Here is a 20,391-nt window from a genome sequence, read left to right on the forward strand (position 1 = left end):
TTATGTCGAAATTAAGCAAATTATAGGAGGGAAAGGACTTTAGGCCTTAAAATATACTTGTTCCCAAAAGAATATTGGGACTTTTGATAAGTTTGTATACACTTTTTAATTAATAATTTCAACCTACTGATGGGGTAATTTTGCTTAACATAATTATCTTATGATTCTTGATTTAATTCTACATTTTTCATGCAAACTATTGTAAGTTTGCGACTTTATCTGCTAAAATAAACTTTCAGCCGTAAAAAAATGCGGCTAAAAAAACTGTAAAAGTAAAGGTATTCTTTGATCATTATATGACATTGACAGTACAAAGTTTTAATTTAACAACATATAACAATAGAACCTTAACCAATGTGCAATCTAATAAGATTTTTACTTTTTTCTGCTATAAATAAAAGAAAGAAAAAAGGAAAATTCTGGGATTGTAATATCAGAAGCGATTTAACGTGCCTATAAAAAATAACGTCATACTGACCTACCATTGGTCAATAAAGACGTATTGCCTCTGGTAATTTAGTTAATGTATTGGCCTATCATTAGTCATTTGCATTGTATAACGTAATTTCTTATAGGCACTCGGGATATCAATTGAGAGTTCATTTAGTTATATAAACTATATTTTCATTTAATATTTTTTAAGTATTTTCTTTAATTAATTTCTCAAACTCACATTGATGAGATCTATGGTCTATGATTTAGGAACTTTAACTTTAGGAAATCTGGAAAGCATAATTGATATTGTGATTCTATTATATAAAATAGTATGTGTGTGTGTGTCGATGTAAATTTTCAGTGAAGTTTAGAAAAGAATAAAACTTCTATTAAACAAATATGGGGCGAGAGGACACACACCGCCTCAAGGGGCGAAAAAGTATAAAATTTATTTTATAGCGTGGGCGCCCCCCCCCCTCCCCCACTTTCTGGTAACAAATTATCTTTCGAGGCTTAGAGTGAGAAAATACAAAAATAAGACAGCATCTAAATGATGACAAAAAGTACAGAAAAGAACAAAGCATTTTTACATGTAGGAACGATCGTTCGTCCGTCAGCTTCAGATTGATCTATTGATTTAAAACATTGCATTATAATTCCTGAAAGAGTTAAGAGTATCAATTTACAAAGCTTTAGCAACTCTACTCAATTCATGTATCAAGGCCTTTAAATAATATTAAAGACGAAGAATGTCGATCAAAAAAATTCTGACGTCATAAAAATGAGGGATGGGGAGAGGAGGAGTGGGAAAGAAAACCCCTAAAAAAGAGATGGATAATCCCTCATTTTTATGACGTCACTTTGAGCGACTTTCTACATCTTCATTTTTTAATATTCGTCTATCTGACTTCGCACGTATGTTGACTTCCTTATTTTCATTACCATTAAACATGTTTGGCTTTTTTCTTCAATTGTTTTCAAAATTACTTGTTACTTGAGTATGCTTAAGTAAATAAACCATTCTATTTTTTTTATTTATTTACATAATTACAATTATTTTTTCTACATGCTATATTTTTGTACTAAAATAGACATAAATGTCAGTAAATTGTAAAAAGCAACACATGACGTCAGAATTGTTTGATAATTTTATAGAAAAGTCTTTTTTTATCTTTTTTATATTATTACGTATTTTAAAAAAAAGGATGACAACATCCATAAAAGTGAAGCACTGAAACGGTAGGACAAACGGACATTAACACTTGTTTAGTGTCAGAACTGAATAATCAGAAAACGAGTCGAATCAAAATTGTAAGTAAATTTGTTGTAAAACTGTTTGATACAGAATAATGGTTATTGACATACTTACATTTTTGTTAAAAAGTTGCTTCGATTATAATATTGTACTTTGTTGTCTAAGGAATCTGTATACCAAAAATCACACATCAATCCGATTAATATGATCACATAAAAATTTGTTATTAAAAAGTAAAAAATCATCATGTTTAAAATGTACGTACGGACATTCTGGTAATGATTATAGAGTTGCTACGCTTTCTAAATCGTACCTAACTACTAAGTTTGAAATCGATAGGACAATTCTATTATAGCTATGTGACGTCTTAAAAATGAGGGATTATCCATCTCTTTTTTAGGGGTTTTCTTTCCCACTTCCTCTCTCATCTCCCTCATTTTTATGACGCCATGTGGCTGATTTTTGAGACACTTTGTCCCACTTCACAAATTATCATCCATTGTCTTATCCCTTAGATCCCTGCTAAATTGTGTGTAAACTATAATCATTATCACATAAGTTTACAGCACTAATTGGACAATTTGTCATCACCTTTGTTAAGGAGGTGTCATTTTTCTCTCTGGGAAATTGTACAGGGTTTTTAAATGTTTCTCCTTTACAGTAAAGCTTCTTATAGGTCGAGGGAAGGTTTATAACTAATTATGGGAAAAGGTATTTCTACTCTTCTTAGAGAAAACAAAAAAAATGTTTTAATTTCTCTTTCAAACGCATTGCTTGAGTCAAAGTGTCGTTAAATATCATAATTAAAAAGTCTACAGTTAGATAATTAGAGATTCTATTATTAAAAAGTTTTGATCTGTATCCACCTATTATAGAAAGTATTAAGGTTTTTGGCTCAATACCAGTTGAGTATCCACGTGGATATTATGCTACTATTGGGGTCATTTTTGGATACTCAGCTACCATTGGGAAAATGTGTGGATATTCAAATACCATTGGGGGAAAAAATGTTTTTAAACAATTATTTTGGTTAGCTTTTTTGTTAATTTATACATGTTAGAATTGTCCTATCAATTTAATACAAAAGGTACGATTTAAAAGGTGTAGCAACTCTATAATAGGAAGTCCGTAGGTCAATTTTTAACGTGTTGCTTTTTAACCTTTTAAACTTTTTTTTCTTCATATAATGTAATAAATGAAAGCAACGTTTTTCTACATAAAATTGATTCTGTAGATTAATCATTTTAAAAAGCGAAGCTTTTTTATAATAAGGGTCAGTGTGTCTGTAAGTCCGTCGATTTGAAACTTGGCGTTATGATTACTGTAAAGCACATTATAAAGAACGTAATTACCAACAAATCAAATTGATTATTGTATGCCCAATTCTGCTTTTAATGATTTTGGCATCCTTGTTTTAAAGTGCAAGGTGCAATGAGCAGGTGGAGATTTTTCGGCTTCTTTGTACAACTTAAATTAAAGACAAAAACATACGTGGATTGATTTATATCTAAATAGTATTTATTATTTATAAGTTTGAGGATATCTAATTTATGAAATACTGATTCTTATTACAATGAGGTACAATGTTATAAGCGAAGCATCTCAATAATCAAGTCCTAAAAATGTCAGTATGTCCTTATACATTAGCATATACTTAAGTAGTTTTGCAACAAATTTACTATAATTACAATAACTTTATATAGACTTATGCATTATTATCCTGTTAATGTTAGTTTGTTCTTTCATTTCAGAGCTTCGCTTTAATGGATTTTAAATATTTGGTTCCTAAATCTGTATTAAAGTTAAATGATAGGTGTGAATTGCTTGCACTAATGTGCTTTATTGTCATGGGAATCAGCAATTTTAAAGGATATAATGAAAATACCAATAGGAAACTATTGTGGATATTTAACTACCATAGGGGAAAAGTGTGGATATTCAACTACTCTTGGGAAATATGCGTGGATACTCAGCTACTATTGGGGAATTTGTGGATACTCAGCTGGTATTGAGCCAGGTTTTTTTGTCTGAAGCTTAAGATCTCGATAACTATTGACCCGCTGGGATTATCATTTTTATTTCAGCTTCACATAGGACCTGGGGTGGTTTTATACTATTCTATTTTCAGATTTAAGTCTTGGGATGTTTTTAGTATATTGTCAAGCCCCTCTCATTCGAAGAGTTTAATACTAAAAAAGTCTTAATTTGTATTAAATTATAAAGTCAAATGAATTCCGTCTCTCTGTCAGTAAAGATATGGCTCATTACATGTCCTGACATGGTGTTAGCTATTTTCTTTGTACAGTAAATACCTCACAATATAAGATTTAATATTATATTAATGAATGTGTATTCAGGGAGGAAGGAAAAATTGGGCCGTAAATTATAATATTACCCAATGTCTTATCGCTGGCTTTAAAATCTTTGGTTATTTTTACAGAATTTTAATTTGTTAGGCCAGCCAATAATTTAGGGGTAGTTTTGTTTATCATAATTATAAATATTTATTTATTTATTGTCCATTGTCTTATCCCTAAGATATCTGATTTATTTTATTAGTTGATTGTGTTTGTATGTAAATGTGGTATTCGGCAACTCTGGGCCATGCGGAAACCAAGATATTATAGTGATGCTACGCACCCAGCTAATTCTGTTATTCTACAATTGTAAAGCCACCTGCAAATATGTGAGATAACGGTATTGATTTCATCTCTCAGTTGTCCTGCAAGTGGAGGGAGGGGTGTGACCCCTCCCTCTCCCTTCTTAAGCACCGGAACCTTCCCCTTCAACCACCAAGTTATCAGCACCACCTCAGCCCTGAGGATAAAGGTTCTAAGCCTTCCTTCACCCGATAGATTCACCACCCACACAGACTGTTGTTGTCATAGTAATCATCAAACCTTCCCTTTTAGTACCCAGACCTACTACTCAACCCCTCTATTCTTATCTACCTATTGTGCTGTTCCATGGGCTATCCTGCCTCCCCCGGACAGGGATAGCCATCTACCTAACCATTGCAACTATCTATGTTTTACTTGTATGATTTACCTTTAACTATCTCTATTCCTAATCCATATGTATTTATATTATGTTGTACATCTTTAGTAAACCTTAGACCCTGAATAAAGGAACATCTGAATAGACTCTGTTTATTATTTAGTGATTGCTAGAGAAGCGTAGCTTCTCTATAATATAAGTGTCCATGTCTGTTCGCACTGCCGTAGTCATTTGAACTCGGGTGTCTGCCATTTAACCTAGGCGGATACCACAACTTTTGGTGACAGCTGTGTGAGATTACGGCAAACCACAAGTGTAGAGCAGACGCGCAGCTGAGGCTAAGGTACTCCCAGCAGTGAAACTGGCAAAACTGACACAAGCAACCTGAATTACCCACCCTGGATAGCAAGGTCTAACTCTGTATCCGGCAGTTGTGGAAGCGAAAGACCACTAAGTGTGGCGGAACCCGAGCTGCGGAGAGTAGCGAAATCGGACGAGAGACTGCGGAGAGCAGCGAAACCTGACGGAGAACCGCAAAGAGTGCCGAAATCTAACGGAGGATTGAGCGCTCAAGGGCTGAAACAGGCCTGCGGACGGGCTGAAACAGGCCAAATAATTGCAAACGGCTGAAAATAGGCCAACATTTACTGCAAAAGATAGCAGGATCCGAACCCACGGCGCTGCAGGATGGGACATTCCCTGCCGCCACCAACCGGATTCGGACCCACGGCGCTGCAGGACGGGACATTCCCTGCCGCCGACTGGCTGAAACAAGCAAAATAGCTGCAAGCTGTGAGCGAAAATACAAGTGTAGTGTACCAAGCAGAAGAAAAACTACGTTAACTCCAAGTACCCTGAGAGGCTACAGCGCAGCCACCCATTGAGAAAGACAGATATTATACCAGATTTCCAAGTACCCTGAGAGGCTACAGCGCAGCCATCCATTGAGAAAAACAGATATTATATCAGATTTTATGGATTACCACCCTGGTGTGAAAGCTAAACAATAGATTTATGGGCAGGGCTTGGTAAATAATTTGTTGTGTATTGTGATAAAGCCAAAAATAGAACCTAGATGTAAGATAACAATGCATTGGTAAACAATCTGACCCCCAAACCTGCAACACAACAAATACACCCCCTTATCCCAACGGAAGGGGAGGGGCCCACCATAAATTGAAGCAAATACAATTGAGGTGACATAAGAATAAGCCAAGGATTAAGGGAGAAGCCCAGTTACCTCACCTCCCAGTCATCTCAAACCTGCGGCACCCCCCTCCCCATCTGGGGAAGGACGGCTTTACCCCGTCCCCTCACGCGCTCCCCCTTCTCCCCACACTTGGATAAGTCCGTCTACCATGCGGAGACAGCGACCGGGAGAATGGAGCGCATTTCACCGGTTGCGCAGCGGAGCTCGGGACGCAACGAAAATTCAACGGAAAAAGGAGATAAAGCGGACCCATGAGAGAGTAGATTGAGGGATAGGTGCGCGTTTTACCTGTGTGCGCACTCTGACGGCTCGTAGGCGCGTTGCACGAAAAGAGGATTTCACGCACACACACACACACAAGAGAGGAGCTAATCTATAGCATACAACAGAGATATTTTTTTAGAACAAAACTTGCAAGCTCCTCCCTCCCTATCTACAGTGTGATAAGGGAAACCAAATCAGTTCCTTAGACCAGCTCAGACCCTCAACATCTTCCTAGCTCTGCCAACCCTACTTCAAAGCTGAGTGGCTAGTGAACAAAATATATGTATATATAAATAGATAAGTGTTAACAACTCAATACTAAGTTGTGCAGCAACCAAGCGATAAATAGTGTTGTTTTTTTTGTGTCATGGTTGCAAGTAAGTGAATATTAACCTCACCATCCAACACTGGAGACTGATATGGAAACTTAATGAAAGTACGCCCACCCTGTGGAAATAGCCTGACTTGATGCCCCACACTGGGCAGTGGTGGTGTGTACCTTGACCATAGACCCTCATAGTTGTGAACTATATACAGAGGAAGCGTGCATTTTTTTGGAGCAAGGAGGAAAGCCAGCTAGCTCTGAGGATATTCCTATACACGTATATCTATGGGAGTGTAGCCATATATAGATAGCCTACATATCCATATATCTACTAGCGGATACGCTCCTAGAGACATCTATGGACACCTAACATGTTCCCTTTTATCTCTAAGCTAAGATCCGCTGGTTATCACAGAAATTAAGAGCTATACTGGAAAGGAGAACAACTCAGGCTCAACAGTTAAACAAGCCGCTGGCACCAACAGACCAACCCCCTGCTACTTATCATGGGGACACTCCAGCCACCGAAAATCTTGAGCCAGGAGGACAGAGCCTAAGGCTACGTGGACTACCACCCTAATTACACAGCTATAGTATCTATAATAGGGGTGAGCCGGCTCGAGCCTCTTTGCGGCGCGGCTACTCTACTCTGCTCCTATATCTACAAGATGAGAAATTGTCAGCCCCTAGCCCGACGTGCGGCAATAGAAGACATTCCTGATTGGGCATTAACTGTGTGCCTAGGCATACTGCTGGCACTGTGGTGGACAGAAGCCTTCATTTGGATCATAACCACCAACATCTGTACACCACCACTCTCTGCTTCTTCATACAAGGTGCTGCTTCTGTTATTACTTGGGCCTACTGTGTTGAGTACAGTGAACATAAAACACATGCAAGGTCACAGACCCCTGGTCCCTGAGATGCCCTTGTCTGGAAGGATGACTGAATGTCCGTTGCACAGCTCCTGTTCAGTTGGTGCTCAACGCACGAGAAATGGAGATACTGGACTGGGGATTGCTGAACCTGTAGGTGTCCTCCTGGGGGTGTTGAACGATGCAACTGAGCCCAATGAGAAGGTGACAAGCTTCAGAGACTTAGTGGCCAGCCCCAATATGGGCACTACCACCAGAACTGAGACTCCAAAGGGGCCAAGCCCTAGGGCCAGTACCACCTGTGTCTGGGGTGGAAAGGTCCTCCCTGGCGCTGGCCTCACCAACCTGGAGGATGGGGAGCTGTCCCAGGGGAATAGGCTCTTCACCCAGATGCCCGACGTGTACCTGGGGGTGGGGGAGCCGCCACCCAAGCCTCCCTGGGAGCCCCCAGGCATGGAACGACTGGGGACCGGCCTAAGGATGGAGAATGGTGACCTGCTGCAGTGGAAGGCCTTACCCAGCAAGGAGGGAGCAGGGTTGACCAGCAGCAGTGAGGCTGTTCCCCCACACTCCAAGACCAGATGCCTCTACTCTGTTGAACCACTGCACATGACCCAGCCAAGTCCCCCCATGCTGCTGAAGATGGAGGCCCACCAGGATGCAGAGCTCCAGCTAGGGAAGTCAATAAGAAGGCCACCCCCTGCCAAAACCAGAATCACCGCAGGGGCTCCCCACCAGCAGCTGACAGAGCCTGGCAGGGACGCAATACCAGCTGGCAACTCTGGCCTAACTCAGGTAGCTACCAACAGCCCGCTGGCAGTTCAGAACCCAGTTCAGGCTACCATCAGTATGGCATCCCCTGGGCCTTGCCGGTTCAACTGTGGGTACCTGTCCACACACTGGCCACAAATACCCCCCAGGGATCATAGCCCACCTTCCGACTGGCACAATCAACGGCCTTTGCTACCAACTACCTGGAGTAACTGGAGGCAGGATCCCTCATGTGGAGAAGCACCTGCAGAAGCTAAGGCCAAGGCTGGCCTTGCCACCCAGGAGAGGAGAGCCGCTGTTGTATGGAAGGGACCTGTGTGTATGGGGAGAAGGCTGAATGTAACCAAGGAGCCACCACAAGCAGCCCAGCACTGCCTGATCCCTAGTAGGGGAGACCCTGCTTGTCAGCTGGTGCCCCAACTGGAGGATGAGAGACCTGGCAGGTTGACACACCCTGTGGAAGCCGGACTGATGGGACCCAGCTGGACGAAGGAGCGCTGCTGCTTCAACGGCCACACAGCTGCCAAGTGTAGAACCGGTTGGGACCAGGCAGTGAAGAAACACCAGGCAGCCCAACAACCTGCATACAACCAGTCTGACACCCAGGTCTACCTGGAGGGAGATGCCCAGCCGTCACCCCAACCAGCTGCCGCCGCTGGGGCTGCGGCTACCCAGGAGTCTGTGTCTCAGGTTGGGACCATAGTGGCCAGGATCAACGTGCTGGGAGGAGCGGCTGAACCCAACCGGGTTGGCCTGGGTTTCAGCCTCAACCACATGGGACCGGAGTTCGTGCAGCCAACCAACATTGCGGAGCCAGAAGTCCTGCGGCCTCTGCCGTTCGGCCTCAACATGATGGTAACCGTCAGACCGCGTCCCCCGAAGGAGGAGGTAACCCCTGTCACCCCCAGCGAGAGCCGAGGGGCGCTACCCAGCGCCACCGGGACGGTGTACGGGGAGGCCCTGGCGGCCGCCGAGCGGGAGAGGCAAGAGGCGCTAGCCAGCGAGTCTGAGTCGATGTATGGGACGCCAACCGGCGTCGCCACCTGGGAAGAACGAGAGGTGCTTCCCTGCACCACCAAGCTGATGTCTGGGGCGACAACCGTCGCCGCCACCTGTGAAGACTGGGGGATGCTATCCAGCGCCCCACGCTGGTGCCTGGGGCGACAACCGTCGCCGCCACCGAGAGACCTGGACCCCTGTGAAGACTGGGGGGTGCTATCCAGCGCCCCCACGCTGGTGCCTGGGGCGACAACCGTCGCCGCCACCGAGAGACCTGGACCCCGGAACGACCCGCAGCACCAGAGGAAGGGGTGACACCCGTCACCCCCAGTCAGCCAGAGCCCCCAGCCAGCAGGGAGAGTCCAGCTGTCCCTCACCCTCAACTGCGTCCAGCTGTCTACCCCCCTCAACCAAGCCAGGGTAATTGTATTGCATTGGTGTACCAGGAAGTTTGTGCTGGGTCAAACTTGCCTGCGCCTCCTGCATCTGCCCCAGGAACCAGGATATCAGCCATTACCAGCCAACCTGAAGAAGCTTTGGCCGCTGCCTGGGGAGTAACTAAACTAGATGCATCAAGTGCCGAGCCTAACCATAGAAGTAGAGGATCCCCAACAATTATGCCTACCCAAGATGGAGACGATGTGCCTGGACACCTTCATGCTAGGGGAGGAAATCCGGGGCCTTGTGCCTCCGGTCCACCAGCAGCAGTGGCCGTGGATTGGCCTGTCCCCCAGCCAATTAGAGCGGAGCCAACCTTGCAGATCCAAGACAGCCTCCGGCACAGGGGATGGACTGTTACCTTCCCCTACCCTGCAGGTCTGACTGCCATGCACCACCCTGCCAATGTCCAGGATGAGCCTGAGGGAGGCAACGTTCCTACAGTATGGCAACCACCACCTGCCCGCATTGACAGAGACCCTGGAAGCAGAATGAACCTGACCAACCCCGAGGGAGAAGAAGCTGTGCCTGCATCCAGTAACCAGCCGGCCAGCAGCAAGGTGACCAACAAGATGGAGACCACCAGCCCAGTGGAGAAGCCTGAAGAGGTGTATACCAGGCCGCTGTTGGTCCAAGCCCCCTCATGTGCTGTGCCACCCCTGGAGGTTGCCAGGGTGGCCTCAGAGGTACACATCCAACGGCCAGAATATCCAACAGGACCAGCTACTCCAGCAGATATAGCCGATTCCGTTAGACCTGGGGAGGGCTGGAGTCCACCACCATTCAGCAGCTGGTGTCCTGGCGGACCCATTCCACAAGGACAACAAACTGAAGGCCGCAACCACTGTCGGAAGTCTGGCGGTGCAGACAACCCCTCCCAGCCTTCCGAGGGGAGAGTTGTGGTATTCGGCAACTCTGGGCCATGCGGAAACCAAGATATTATAGTGATGCTACGCACCCAGCTAATTCTGTTATTCTACAATTGTAAAGCCACCTGCAAATATGTGAGATAACGGTATTGATTTCATCTCTCAGTTGTCCTGCAAGTGGAGGGAGGGGTGTGACCCCTCCCTCTCCCTTCTTAAGCACCGGAACCTTCCCCTTCAACCACCAAGTTATCAGCACCACCTCAGCCCTGAGGATAAAGGTTCTAAGCCTTCCTTCACCCGATAGATTCACCACCCACACAGACTGTTGTTGTCATAGTAATCATCAAACCTTCCCTTTTAGTACCCAGACCTACTACTCAACCCCTCTATTCTTATCTACCTATTGTGCTGTTCCATGGGCTATCCTGCCTCCCCCGGACAGGGATAGCCATCTACCTAACCATTGCAACTATCTATGTTTTACTTGTATGATTTACCTTTAACTATCTCTATTCCTAATCCATATATATTTATATTATGTTGTACATCTTTAGTAAACCTTAGACCCTGAATAAAGGAACATCTGAATAGACTCTGTTTATTATTTAGTGATTGCTAGAGAAGCGTAGCTTCTCTATAATATAAGTGTCCACGTCTGTTCGCACTGCCGTAGTCATTTGAACTCGGGTGTCTGCCATTTAACCTAGGCGGATACCACATAAACACGGCCAATAATTAGCCGAGGACAAAAATTTTTCGGTGGCGAAGCTACTCTACAACTCTAACTATATGTTAGTTCGTCCGTTGGTATGAAATGTCTCAGAAAAAAGACTTCCTCGTCTGAGCTTCGAAATATGTTTTATTTTCCTGTCTGTCTGCTTTTAAATCATATTTCTTTCTTTGATCTTTGTAGATAAATTGAAACACACACACAAACATAACATTTTTTAGAGTAAATAATTTACTCTGAGGTAAATATTCTGGTTTTCTTGAGAGATAATGTTTATGTGTATTTTAACAAGGATGACAACATCCCTAAAAGCGAAGCTATGAAATCTGAAAGTAGCACAAGAGTACATAAATACTTGTAGATTTATAATGTCAAAACTTGATGAGCAGAATATCAATTAAAAGTATAAACAATCTTGTTTATAAACTTGGTACAAAATTACGTAAATACAGGATTCTGTTTATGGACATACTTGCATTTTGGAACATGATTGTAAAGATGCTTCGCTTAAGAAATTGCCATCATGTTGTACAAGGAAATATTGTTCTAAAAATCAGATGAATTATGAAAATTATATCTAACAAAAAAGTAAAAAATTAGAAGTTGACATGTTTTGAATTGACACACGTACAAAGTCTGAATCGGTTGGACAATTCTAACATTCGTAAGAGAAGGAACATTAAACTGTAATTAATACCAGTACTTTTGCTAAAAACGTTCTCTCGTCTATTGCCTTCAAAACTTTGGAGACTTTAATATCTGATATTGTTTATCATAATTGGGGTTCGGGATGTATGAAAAAGTTTAATTTCATTGTCTTATCCCCTAAAATCTCTGATTGGACAGCTGAACATTGGCAAATGAACATAAAATAAAAGAATATAATAATAATCATTTGTAATTCCGGCCATAGCAACAACTTGTATAATTGTAATGGATATATTATTACTTGGATCCTACACCAGATTTTCATGTGCTTATAATAAAGTGTACTCTGTAGCGGGCTAAATTAACATTCTCCCCCATAACCCTCCTTTACCCCATCCCCTCGCTTCCTAATGGATAAACGGCCCGACCAATAAAAGCGAGGAGAAATTGCAACCTAAATTGACGATAATTTTTCTCCTGTCATAATATCCACGTATATTCTACATCCATTATAATTGTATTATGTCCACAAGCGATCAACTGAAAAAGGCTTGTCTATTTCTTCCCTAATTTCCGAAGTTGTGCAGCAGATGACCCAACTATTGCAAACGCAATTTTCAGCTACATCATCATTAATTTAAGAATAAATAATAAGGCGACTTATTATACATTCAAAATTTTCATTTTTCAAATTTAGATTTTTTGGAAGTTTGAAGCTTTTTTAACTAGTAGTAAATATTGAGATAGGATGAGGGTGCTAGGTACACAATCGGAAACTCAAATTCAGCTGACATATCTTCAGACATGTGCACACCATTTCTACAATAGGGATGTGCGAAACAAGACGAAAATAAATGTATGTCCCTACCCTGAGGACCATGTGCATACGAAAATCTTATCTTTGAAAATCAACCAATAGCATCGGGGATATTAACACAGCCAATTCGCTACAAGAGAGAAGAAAGCTATTTGCTAGCAGACGAAAAAGATCCCTAACAGGGGAATCCAGGTAGGGGTTGGTTATACATCTATGTTCATATTTAAAGACAAAAGTTTGAAGCTTCTCATAGGTCCTTTAAAAAAATGTGGATAAATTTGAAAACTATTAGCCGTAATGTCCCGAATGATGTCATATTTGAATAATCACCTATTCTAATATGACGTAATTCGGGATACTTTGAAAAAAAAAGTTTTGTTTTTGTAAGGATGGTGTCACCTAAACACCCCCATCTTGCACGCCCTTGTGTGTATCATTCTCTGTGTGAAGAGATAATAATTGATCAATTCTTATTCAAGCAACATAATTCAATAATAATATCATCCATTTTTGTTCATATATAGTCAAATACAGGCTTTTTATCAGGGATCTCAGGGGATAAGACAATGTGCAATAAATTGGTTTACATCCCCAATGATGGTAAACAAAATTACCCCTTCTGTAAATTATCATTAGTGTTTAAAACGTTTGGACACTTAGCATAACTAGATAGTCAATCAAAATTCATGAAAGTGTCCAAAGTTATTAATCCAACGAATAAGAAAGCGTTATAAAACTTTGGGGACTAGTGTAATAAACAGCCCAATGTCCCCTCCCTCTCCCTGGCATTATAGTGAAATGTGAACTAATTCATTATTCTCGTATTCATTCGAATCCGGTGGATAAGAACCGGTTCTCATCCATACGAAAAAACTATGTCTAGCATCGTATTATATCCAGCTTTCTACGAATATAAAAATGTACAATCATAAGATTAAAACCAGTTTTTTTGGCCCGTGCCTTCGGCACCTTGGGGCTAAAAAACTGGTTTTAATTTTATAATTGTACATTCTATATCCGCGGAAAGCCGTTTATAATACGATGCGAGAAATAACTATTACTTTTCAATGGCAAAGCTACTCTTTAATTCACTTGGTGTGTGTGATTTTCTCAGCTGTTAATTAAGATATACAGCCGAATTTTTTTGTATATTTCCTATGCCTAAATTTCTAAAAAAGGACACGCCATTCTAATAAATAACAACAAACATTGAATGTTAGAAATTGACTATAATGCCCCTCCTAATAACGCACTGACCTAATTAATTGTGTAGCAAGCACAACAGAACAAAGGTCTAGAGAAGAGAATAGTTATTTCTCACATCGTATTATAAACAGCTTTCCGCAGATATAAAATGTACAGTTATAAGATTAAAACCAGTTTTTTTTAAAGCCCCGAGATACCAAAGGCACGGGCTAAAAAACTGGTTTTAATCTTATGTTTGTACATTTTTATATATGTAGAAAACTTTATATAATACGATGCTAGAGATAATTTTTCAGTATAGCTGAGAACCGGTTCTTATCCACCGGATATTGATCGGTTTCGATGCGACACGGGGGGAAAAAGTTTAAAGATATTGGTAATGCCTAATTGAACAAACTGAAAGAAGATATATTGTATGTTTGTGTATGGTTGAACATTACACAGATATCAGGGAGGGAGAGGACATTGGACTGTATATTACACTGGTACCCAAAGTTTTATAACCAAGTTTTAGTATTCGTTTAATTTGCTCTATAACTTTAAGTAGGGAGGGGGCATTTGAATGTATATTACACTGGTACCCTAAGTTTATAGCAAAGTTTTAGTATTTGTTGGTTAAAAATCACGTTTCTTCCATAGCGTTACGAACTGACTAATGGACAAACAGACAGATTAAATCAAAGAGTAGCCTCTCTACTAAAATTTAATTAATTATTATGTATTCTTGAGAAAGGTTGAAATTCTCATTTTGAAATGCATATAATTAATATTTCCACAGTTCAAATTTTATTAAAAATTCCTCTCCAGAAATATGCTGTGTGTGAAAATTAATTTTTTCATTTCTAGTTGCGTAGCATCTGTATATATGTCCGGCTTTCTTGTGGATTTATTACCTATAGGTCCAACAACCCAGGATAACAAAAGTCTCTCCTTTTCCGTCCAAACACCCGGGGTATCAGGTTAGGTAGCACTCATTAGACAACCAACTCTTCGATGGCACGACCTTTGTCTGAGAAGTCCTAAGTGTGTGTTAATGTGCTGTACCGGTTTAGGGCTGATGCATTACCCTTTCTCTAACTATTTATGTCGCGCATCTGACATAGCAGCAGTAGGAACCATTTTTTACGTCTTTAGTTATGACTCGGTGTCGGGACACAAATTAATTAACTCACAGAAACAACAAATTTTGACAATATAATAAATTCAACTAAAATTTCAATAAAATAAAAAAAACTGTTTGTCCCCAAATGTGTGCACTATCTAACAAATATTATGGTCAGATTATTCCAACTCTGTTAAAATTGGTCTATCAAGAATTTGGCCATTCAGACTTTTTATATTTATGACAGAACTATCAAGTGGGTGGGGGGAGGGAGGGGGTCATTGGGTAGTTTATTACACGTATCCCTAAAGTTTTATAATAAAGTTTTCTTATTCAAAGGTCTAACAACTTTGGGAACTTGAATTTGATTGGTTAGTTTATTAAGTTAAATGTCCAAACGTTTCAAAATCGAATTTTAATCTACAGAAGGGGTGATTTGATATTTTATCATTGGGAATGTACATCATCTTATCGGCAATTAACTAATACCTGCCAAACTATAGAGAAATCAAAAGAAATTTCGTCTCCAATAATATTTTGGTGCCAATATGAGAAAATGATAAACAAACAAACACTTGAGGCACTAGTGCAGGGATCTTAAGGGATAAGACAATGGCCGATAAATTGATGCATATCCCCAATTTTGAACAAAAAATTACCCCTTCTGAAGATTACTACAACGTGTGGACACTAAACTATATGAACCAACCAATCAAATTCATTAAAAAGTTGTTAAGCCAACTAATAAGAAAACGTAATTATAAAACTTTGGAGACTAGTGTAATAAACAGCCCAATGTCCCCTCCTTCCCTGGGCACTAGTACACTACGCAAGAGAAAAATACGGTCGCAGATACCCAATAGCTAAAGAATGTACACAAGTTTTAAAAGTACAATGTTATTTTTTTCTGTCCTGTTTAATTAAGTTTAGTTAATGTTTGGTGTTTATAATACATAATAGTAATTCACGCTTCTAATTGACAGCTTTCCGTGGATATCAAATTTTTAAAAAAGTTTTTACTATTTCTATTTTAATAATTGTTGAAAATTATCTGTAAGACGACGCTATACATGAATTTTCAGTAAGGCTGAATAATGGAAAAAATAAAATTGAGATAAAAATAATGTGTATAAAACCAGACTATAAATTTACCTGTCATAAAAGAATACGTCAAGAAATGTGGTGGTAAATACAAACTTTAAGATGAAAAGGTACAGAAAATTATGTTAACAAATAAGATTGAATTTGTTATTTTTTTATATATATCTTACAATATGAAGTAGTAAAGCTTTTGACTGAAGCTTAAGATCTAAATTACTAAACCGATTAGGACCTTTATTTTAAGTAAGCTTCACAAAGGTTCTGTGATGGTTTTAGGCTATATATATCTTAATTCATGGATTGAGCTTAAACTATTTTTCTCTCCCCTTTGAATTGAATACATAGCCACTAAATGCTAGGGGAGTAGCCGCTAGTAAAAGTGTAAAGTATGTATAAAAGTGCAGAGCAGCGAAATATGTATTTAACCGCTGAACCAATATGGTTCTCCTTTACAGTAAAGCTTCCTATTGGTACAGGGAAAGTTCATAACTATTTTAGAAGAAGGTTATTTACCGTCCCAAGAGAAATACCCCCCCCCCCTCCTTACAAATTTTTCTTAAAATTAAAAATTAAGGATCGTCTTCATCCCACTCCCCCGTTCACTCAATAGTTCCCAGAGGCCTCTAGAGGCGTGTAAACATTGTAAAGCACAAAATTCAGAATTCATTAATAGTTATTTCTTTCATCGTATTATAAACCGCTTTCCGCGGATATAGAATGTACAATTATAAGTTTAAAACCAGTTTTTTTAGCCCCGAGGTGTCGAAGGCACGGGCTAAAAAAACTGGTTTTAATTTTATGATTGTACATTTTTATATTCGTAGAAAGCTGGATATAATACGAAGCTAGACATAGTTTTTTCGTATGAATGAGAACCGGTTCCTATCCACCGGATTCGAATGAATACGATAAAAAATGATATTTACTCCTGTACACTTAAACGAATAATTTTGTCAATATACTTGTTATATCCTAATATGAGATCATAGTTTTGATTAATAAACAAAGGAATGTTCCTAACAATGTAAGGAATGTATAACTTCCAGAAATCTTAAATAGATGTATTACCCTAGATGGGAAATCGGGCATAATCTGTCCAACTTTAAATTGAAAGTTTAGCAGACTTTATTATTTATTACACAAGTTTTATAATAAGGTTTTCATATTCTTTTGCTTAACAACTTTGGAGGTTTTATTGAATTTTGATTGGTTGTTCCATTGAGTCCAATGGTTTCAACCATCACTTGCATTCTACAGAAGGGATAATTTTGTATATCATCATTAGGGATGTACATTAAATTATCGGCCATTGTCTTATCCCTTTAGATCCCTGGATCCAAAACCATAACTTGAGTTAAGAAATATTTTCAAACAAAGTTTTATTCTAGGAATTATTTGCTGAATTATTATTTCGATCATATAAAAATAAAATGCCCTCGGGTCATGTTTTTCATGAACGTTTTTCCTTTTGGATTAAATAAGAGATTGATCATCTAGATGTTTTACATTTTCATTATTAGAGATTATTTATGTAATACAAATTAGCATTATGTCAGAAAAGATAAGAATAAATTTATTTTATTTAACATGACTATGAATTCCTAAATTATTTAATGGTAAGTTTGTCCCAAATCATCTCTTTCGTTCGCTCAATTTGAATATATGCATTTTGATTAATTGGTTTAAACATTTTATGTCCAAACTTTTCAATTAATAGTTATAATTAACAGAAATTATAATTTTTTTAATAACTTTTTTGTGATGTACACCAATAAATCGTTCATTGTCCTATCATTAAAAATTCCTGAAAAAATATCCTACCTGTCAAGCCTCGAAGTTGAGTGTCCAGCAGACAAACCATTCCCACCAGGATGAGGATAGTAACCTCCAGGTCCACCACCATACAACTGCGGCGAGCTCTCTCTACCTGGATTTCTTCTTCCTGCACCGGCGGTTGTTGAGTCTCCACTTGAATCAATCAACTGCTGTTGGTGACGCGAGTTATATTTGCTGGTGGATAATTTGGTTGTTGAAGAGGTTTGGCTTGAACTTGATGTGTTGTTGTCAACCACCTGTCGACTCTTATTATATGCTTCCTGTCTGGATATATGCTGTGGCGGTTGATTTTGCTGTTGATAGTTTGACTGTGGTTGATGATAATACTTTTGTTGTTGAGTCTGAGAAGAATTTGGTGGATTTTGTTGTTGTTTGTTATGATGTGGTTGACTATGATAATGTTGTTGATGAGCAACAGATGTTGTTGTCCAATCAGATGATGAGTAAGGTGGTGGTTCACACCTCTGCTGCTGTGCTAGGTCACAATCTGCTTCACAGGTATTCCTGAATACAAAGAAATTAAGCAACTTATAGTGCCAACAAAAAATTACGTCTTACTGGCCTCACAATGGTCAATTAAAATGCATACTGCCTATCATTGGTCATTTGTATTGTATGACGTCATTTTTATAGGCACTATAAGCTGCTTACAAAGGAATTATTTGATTTTATGTTTTTCTAGAAGCGAAGCCACACTATAATGCAATATGTCGGTCTGCCATTCCTTTCGCCTTTCCGCCATAATAAAATATAAAGTCCTATGATCTTTAATTTTTTAATGATGATTCCTAGGACGACAAGGTACAATGTTGTCAGAAGAACATCTCTTTGACAATGTTCTAAAATGTAAGTATGTCCTGAAATCTATATTCAAGCAATTTTACAACGTATTCACATTAATAATTTAATATTTGTCCGACTGTCTTTATTGCTGAGTCTTGCTGTCATGAATGTAGTAAACCTTGTTGACTCATATTTTGGTTTTATGGGGGGGGGGGGGGAGTTATAGTCATAAATCCCTTCCCTCACAATCGATAGATTTAATCAGGGAGGAAGGGGACATTGGGATGTTTATTTTGGGGATTTTTATTGAATTTTGATTAGTTGGTTAATTAAGTAGTTTGTCTAAACGTTTTAACCAGTAATTAGTCTACAGAAGGGGTTATTTTGTATATCATCATTGATCATGTACATCACTTTATCAGCCATTATCTTATCCCTTTAGATCCCTGAGATTTAATGTGTGGATATACCTGTTTGAATTCACTTGTTCATACACTCCTCTTCCACCCTCACATCCTCTGAAACAAAAATATAAATTTATCAATAATAATAATGTTTATTAGGTGCTGCCAGGTACCCACTAGCTTCGGAGATACACATAGCATGCACATAAAATACTCTAAATTGCTGCTTTCCATCGACACTTTAGAGTTTACATTATGATTTTTAATCTCATACAAATATGTATATCAAATATAAATTCAATTATTAACTCATCGTATTTTCTATGACGAAAAATATTTGAGGAAATGCACCAAGAACTATTTGTGGGGATAGTGTATTTCATTCCTAGAGCTCTTTTTTAAGGAACTAGCGACTTCGCCCCTAGCCTCTAGGGGCTTTGCCCCAAGAGGTTTGATCAACCTAATTTTTCGTATTTTAGATTTACAAAGAAAAAGTAAAAAAAAAATTTTTTGGTGGGGGGGGATTTTTCATTTTTTAAGGGGGGTTGGGGGTGTCCCAACCCCCATGAAAATAGCTTGAAACCATCACAGGACCAGTAGGTATATTCCCTGAAGAGTAGAGCCCAATCAATTCAGTGGTTAAGAGATCTTAAGCTTTAGACGGACAGACAGACATCGTTCTACTTTGTATTATAGATAAGAAACTTGAAATTTTTTATAATATAATTAAATTGAGTTGTGAGGATAAGAAATCAAAAAAAGACACTAATAAACATTTATATTATGTAAGAGAAACCAATTACTATTAGATGGTTATTCTGATACAATAATAGATTTATTAACTTAGATGGTTATTCTAATACAATAATAGATTTATTGATGGTTAACCTGAAACAAAAAAAGATATATTAACCTAGATGGTTAATCTGATACTATAATAGATTTATTAAACCAGATGGTTAATATGATACAATAATAGATTTATTAAACTAGATGCTCAATTAGGTTCAATAATAGATTTATTAAACTAGATGGTCAATCAGATAGAATAATAGATTTATTAACTTAGATGGTTAATAATCAGACACAATAATAGATTTATTAAACTAGATGGTCAGTAAAAACCATAGATATATTATAGATTTATTAACCGAGATTTTTAACCGGGTTATCTTATTTGTTAGCACAAAAACCATAAGAACTTTTATTAAATTTTGCTTGGTTGGTTCTAAGCTTTTCTAAGCTATCCTAACATTTTTACCAATGATTTTAATATACAAAAGGGGTAATTTTGTTTGTCATCATAAGGGATTTATATCATTTTAT

At 38.9% G+C, this 20,391-nt stretch overlaps 1 protein-coding gene across 1 annotated transcript in view; it reads right to left on the reverse strand.

Annotated features, from left to right (window-relative positions):
- The window catches only part of LOC145312208 (uncharacterized), an 86,953-nt gene that overhangs the window by 43,989 nt on the left and 22,573 nt on the right, over positions 1 to 20,391 (reverse strand). The window contains exons 2-3 of the mRNA XM_080151422.1: positions 19,132 to 19,179; positions 17,864 to 18,382 (exon numbers count right to left, since the gene is read on the reverse strand). Coding sequence (XP_080007548.1) covers positions 17,864 to 18,382; positions 19,132 to 19,179 — 567 coding nt within the window. The remainder of the gene's footprint in view (positions 1 to 17,863; positions 18,383 to 19,131; positions 19,180 to 20,391) is intronic.

This window comes from Acartia tonsa, chromosome 2 (assembly GCF_053477335.1).
Source record: "Acartia tonsa isolate MP-2025a chromosome 2, ASM5347733v1, whole genome shotgun sequence".
NCBI classification, from domain to species: domain Eukaryota; kingdom Metazoa; phylum Arthropoda; class Copepoda; order Calanoida; family Acartiidae; genus Acartia; species Acartia tonsa.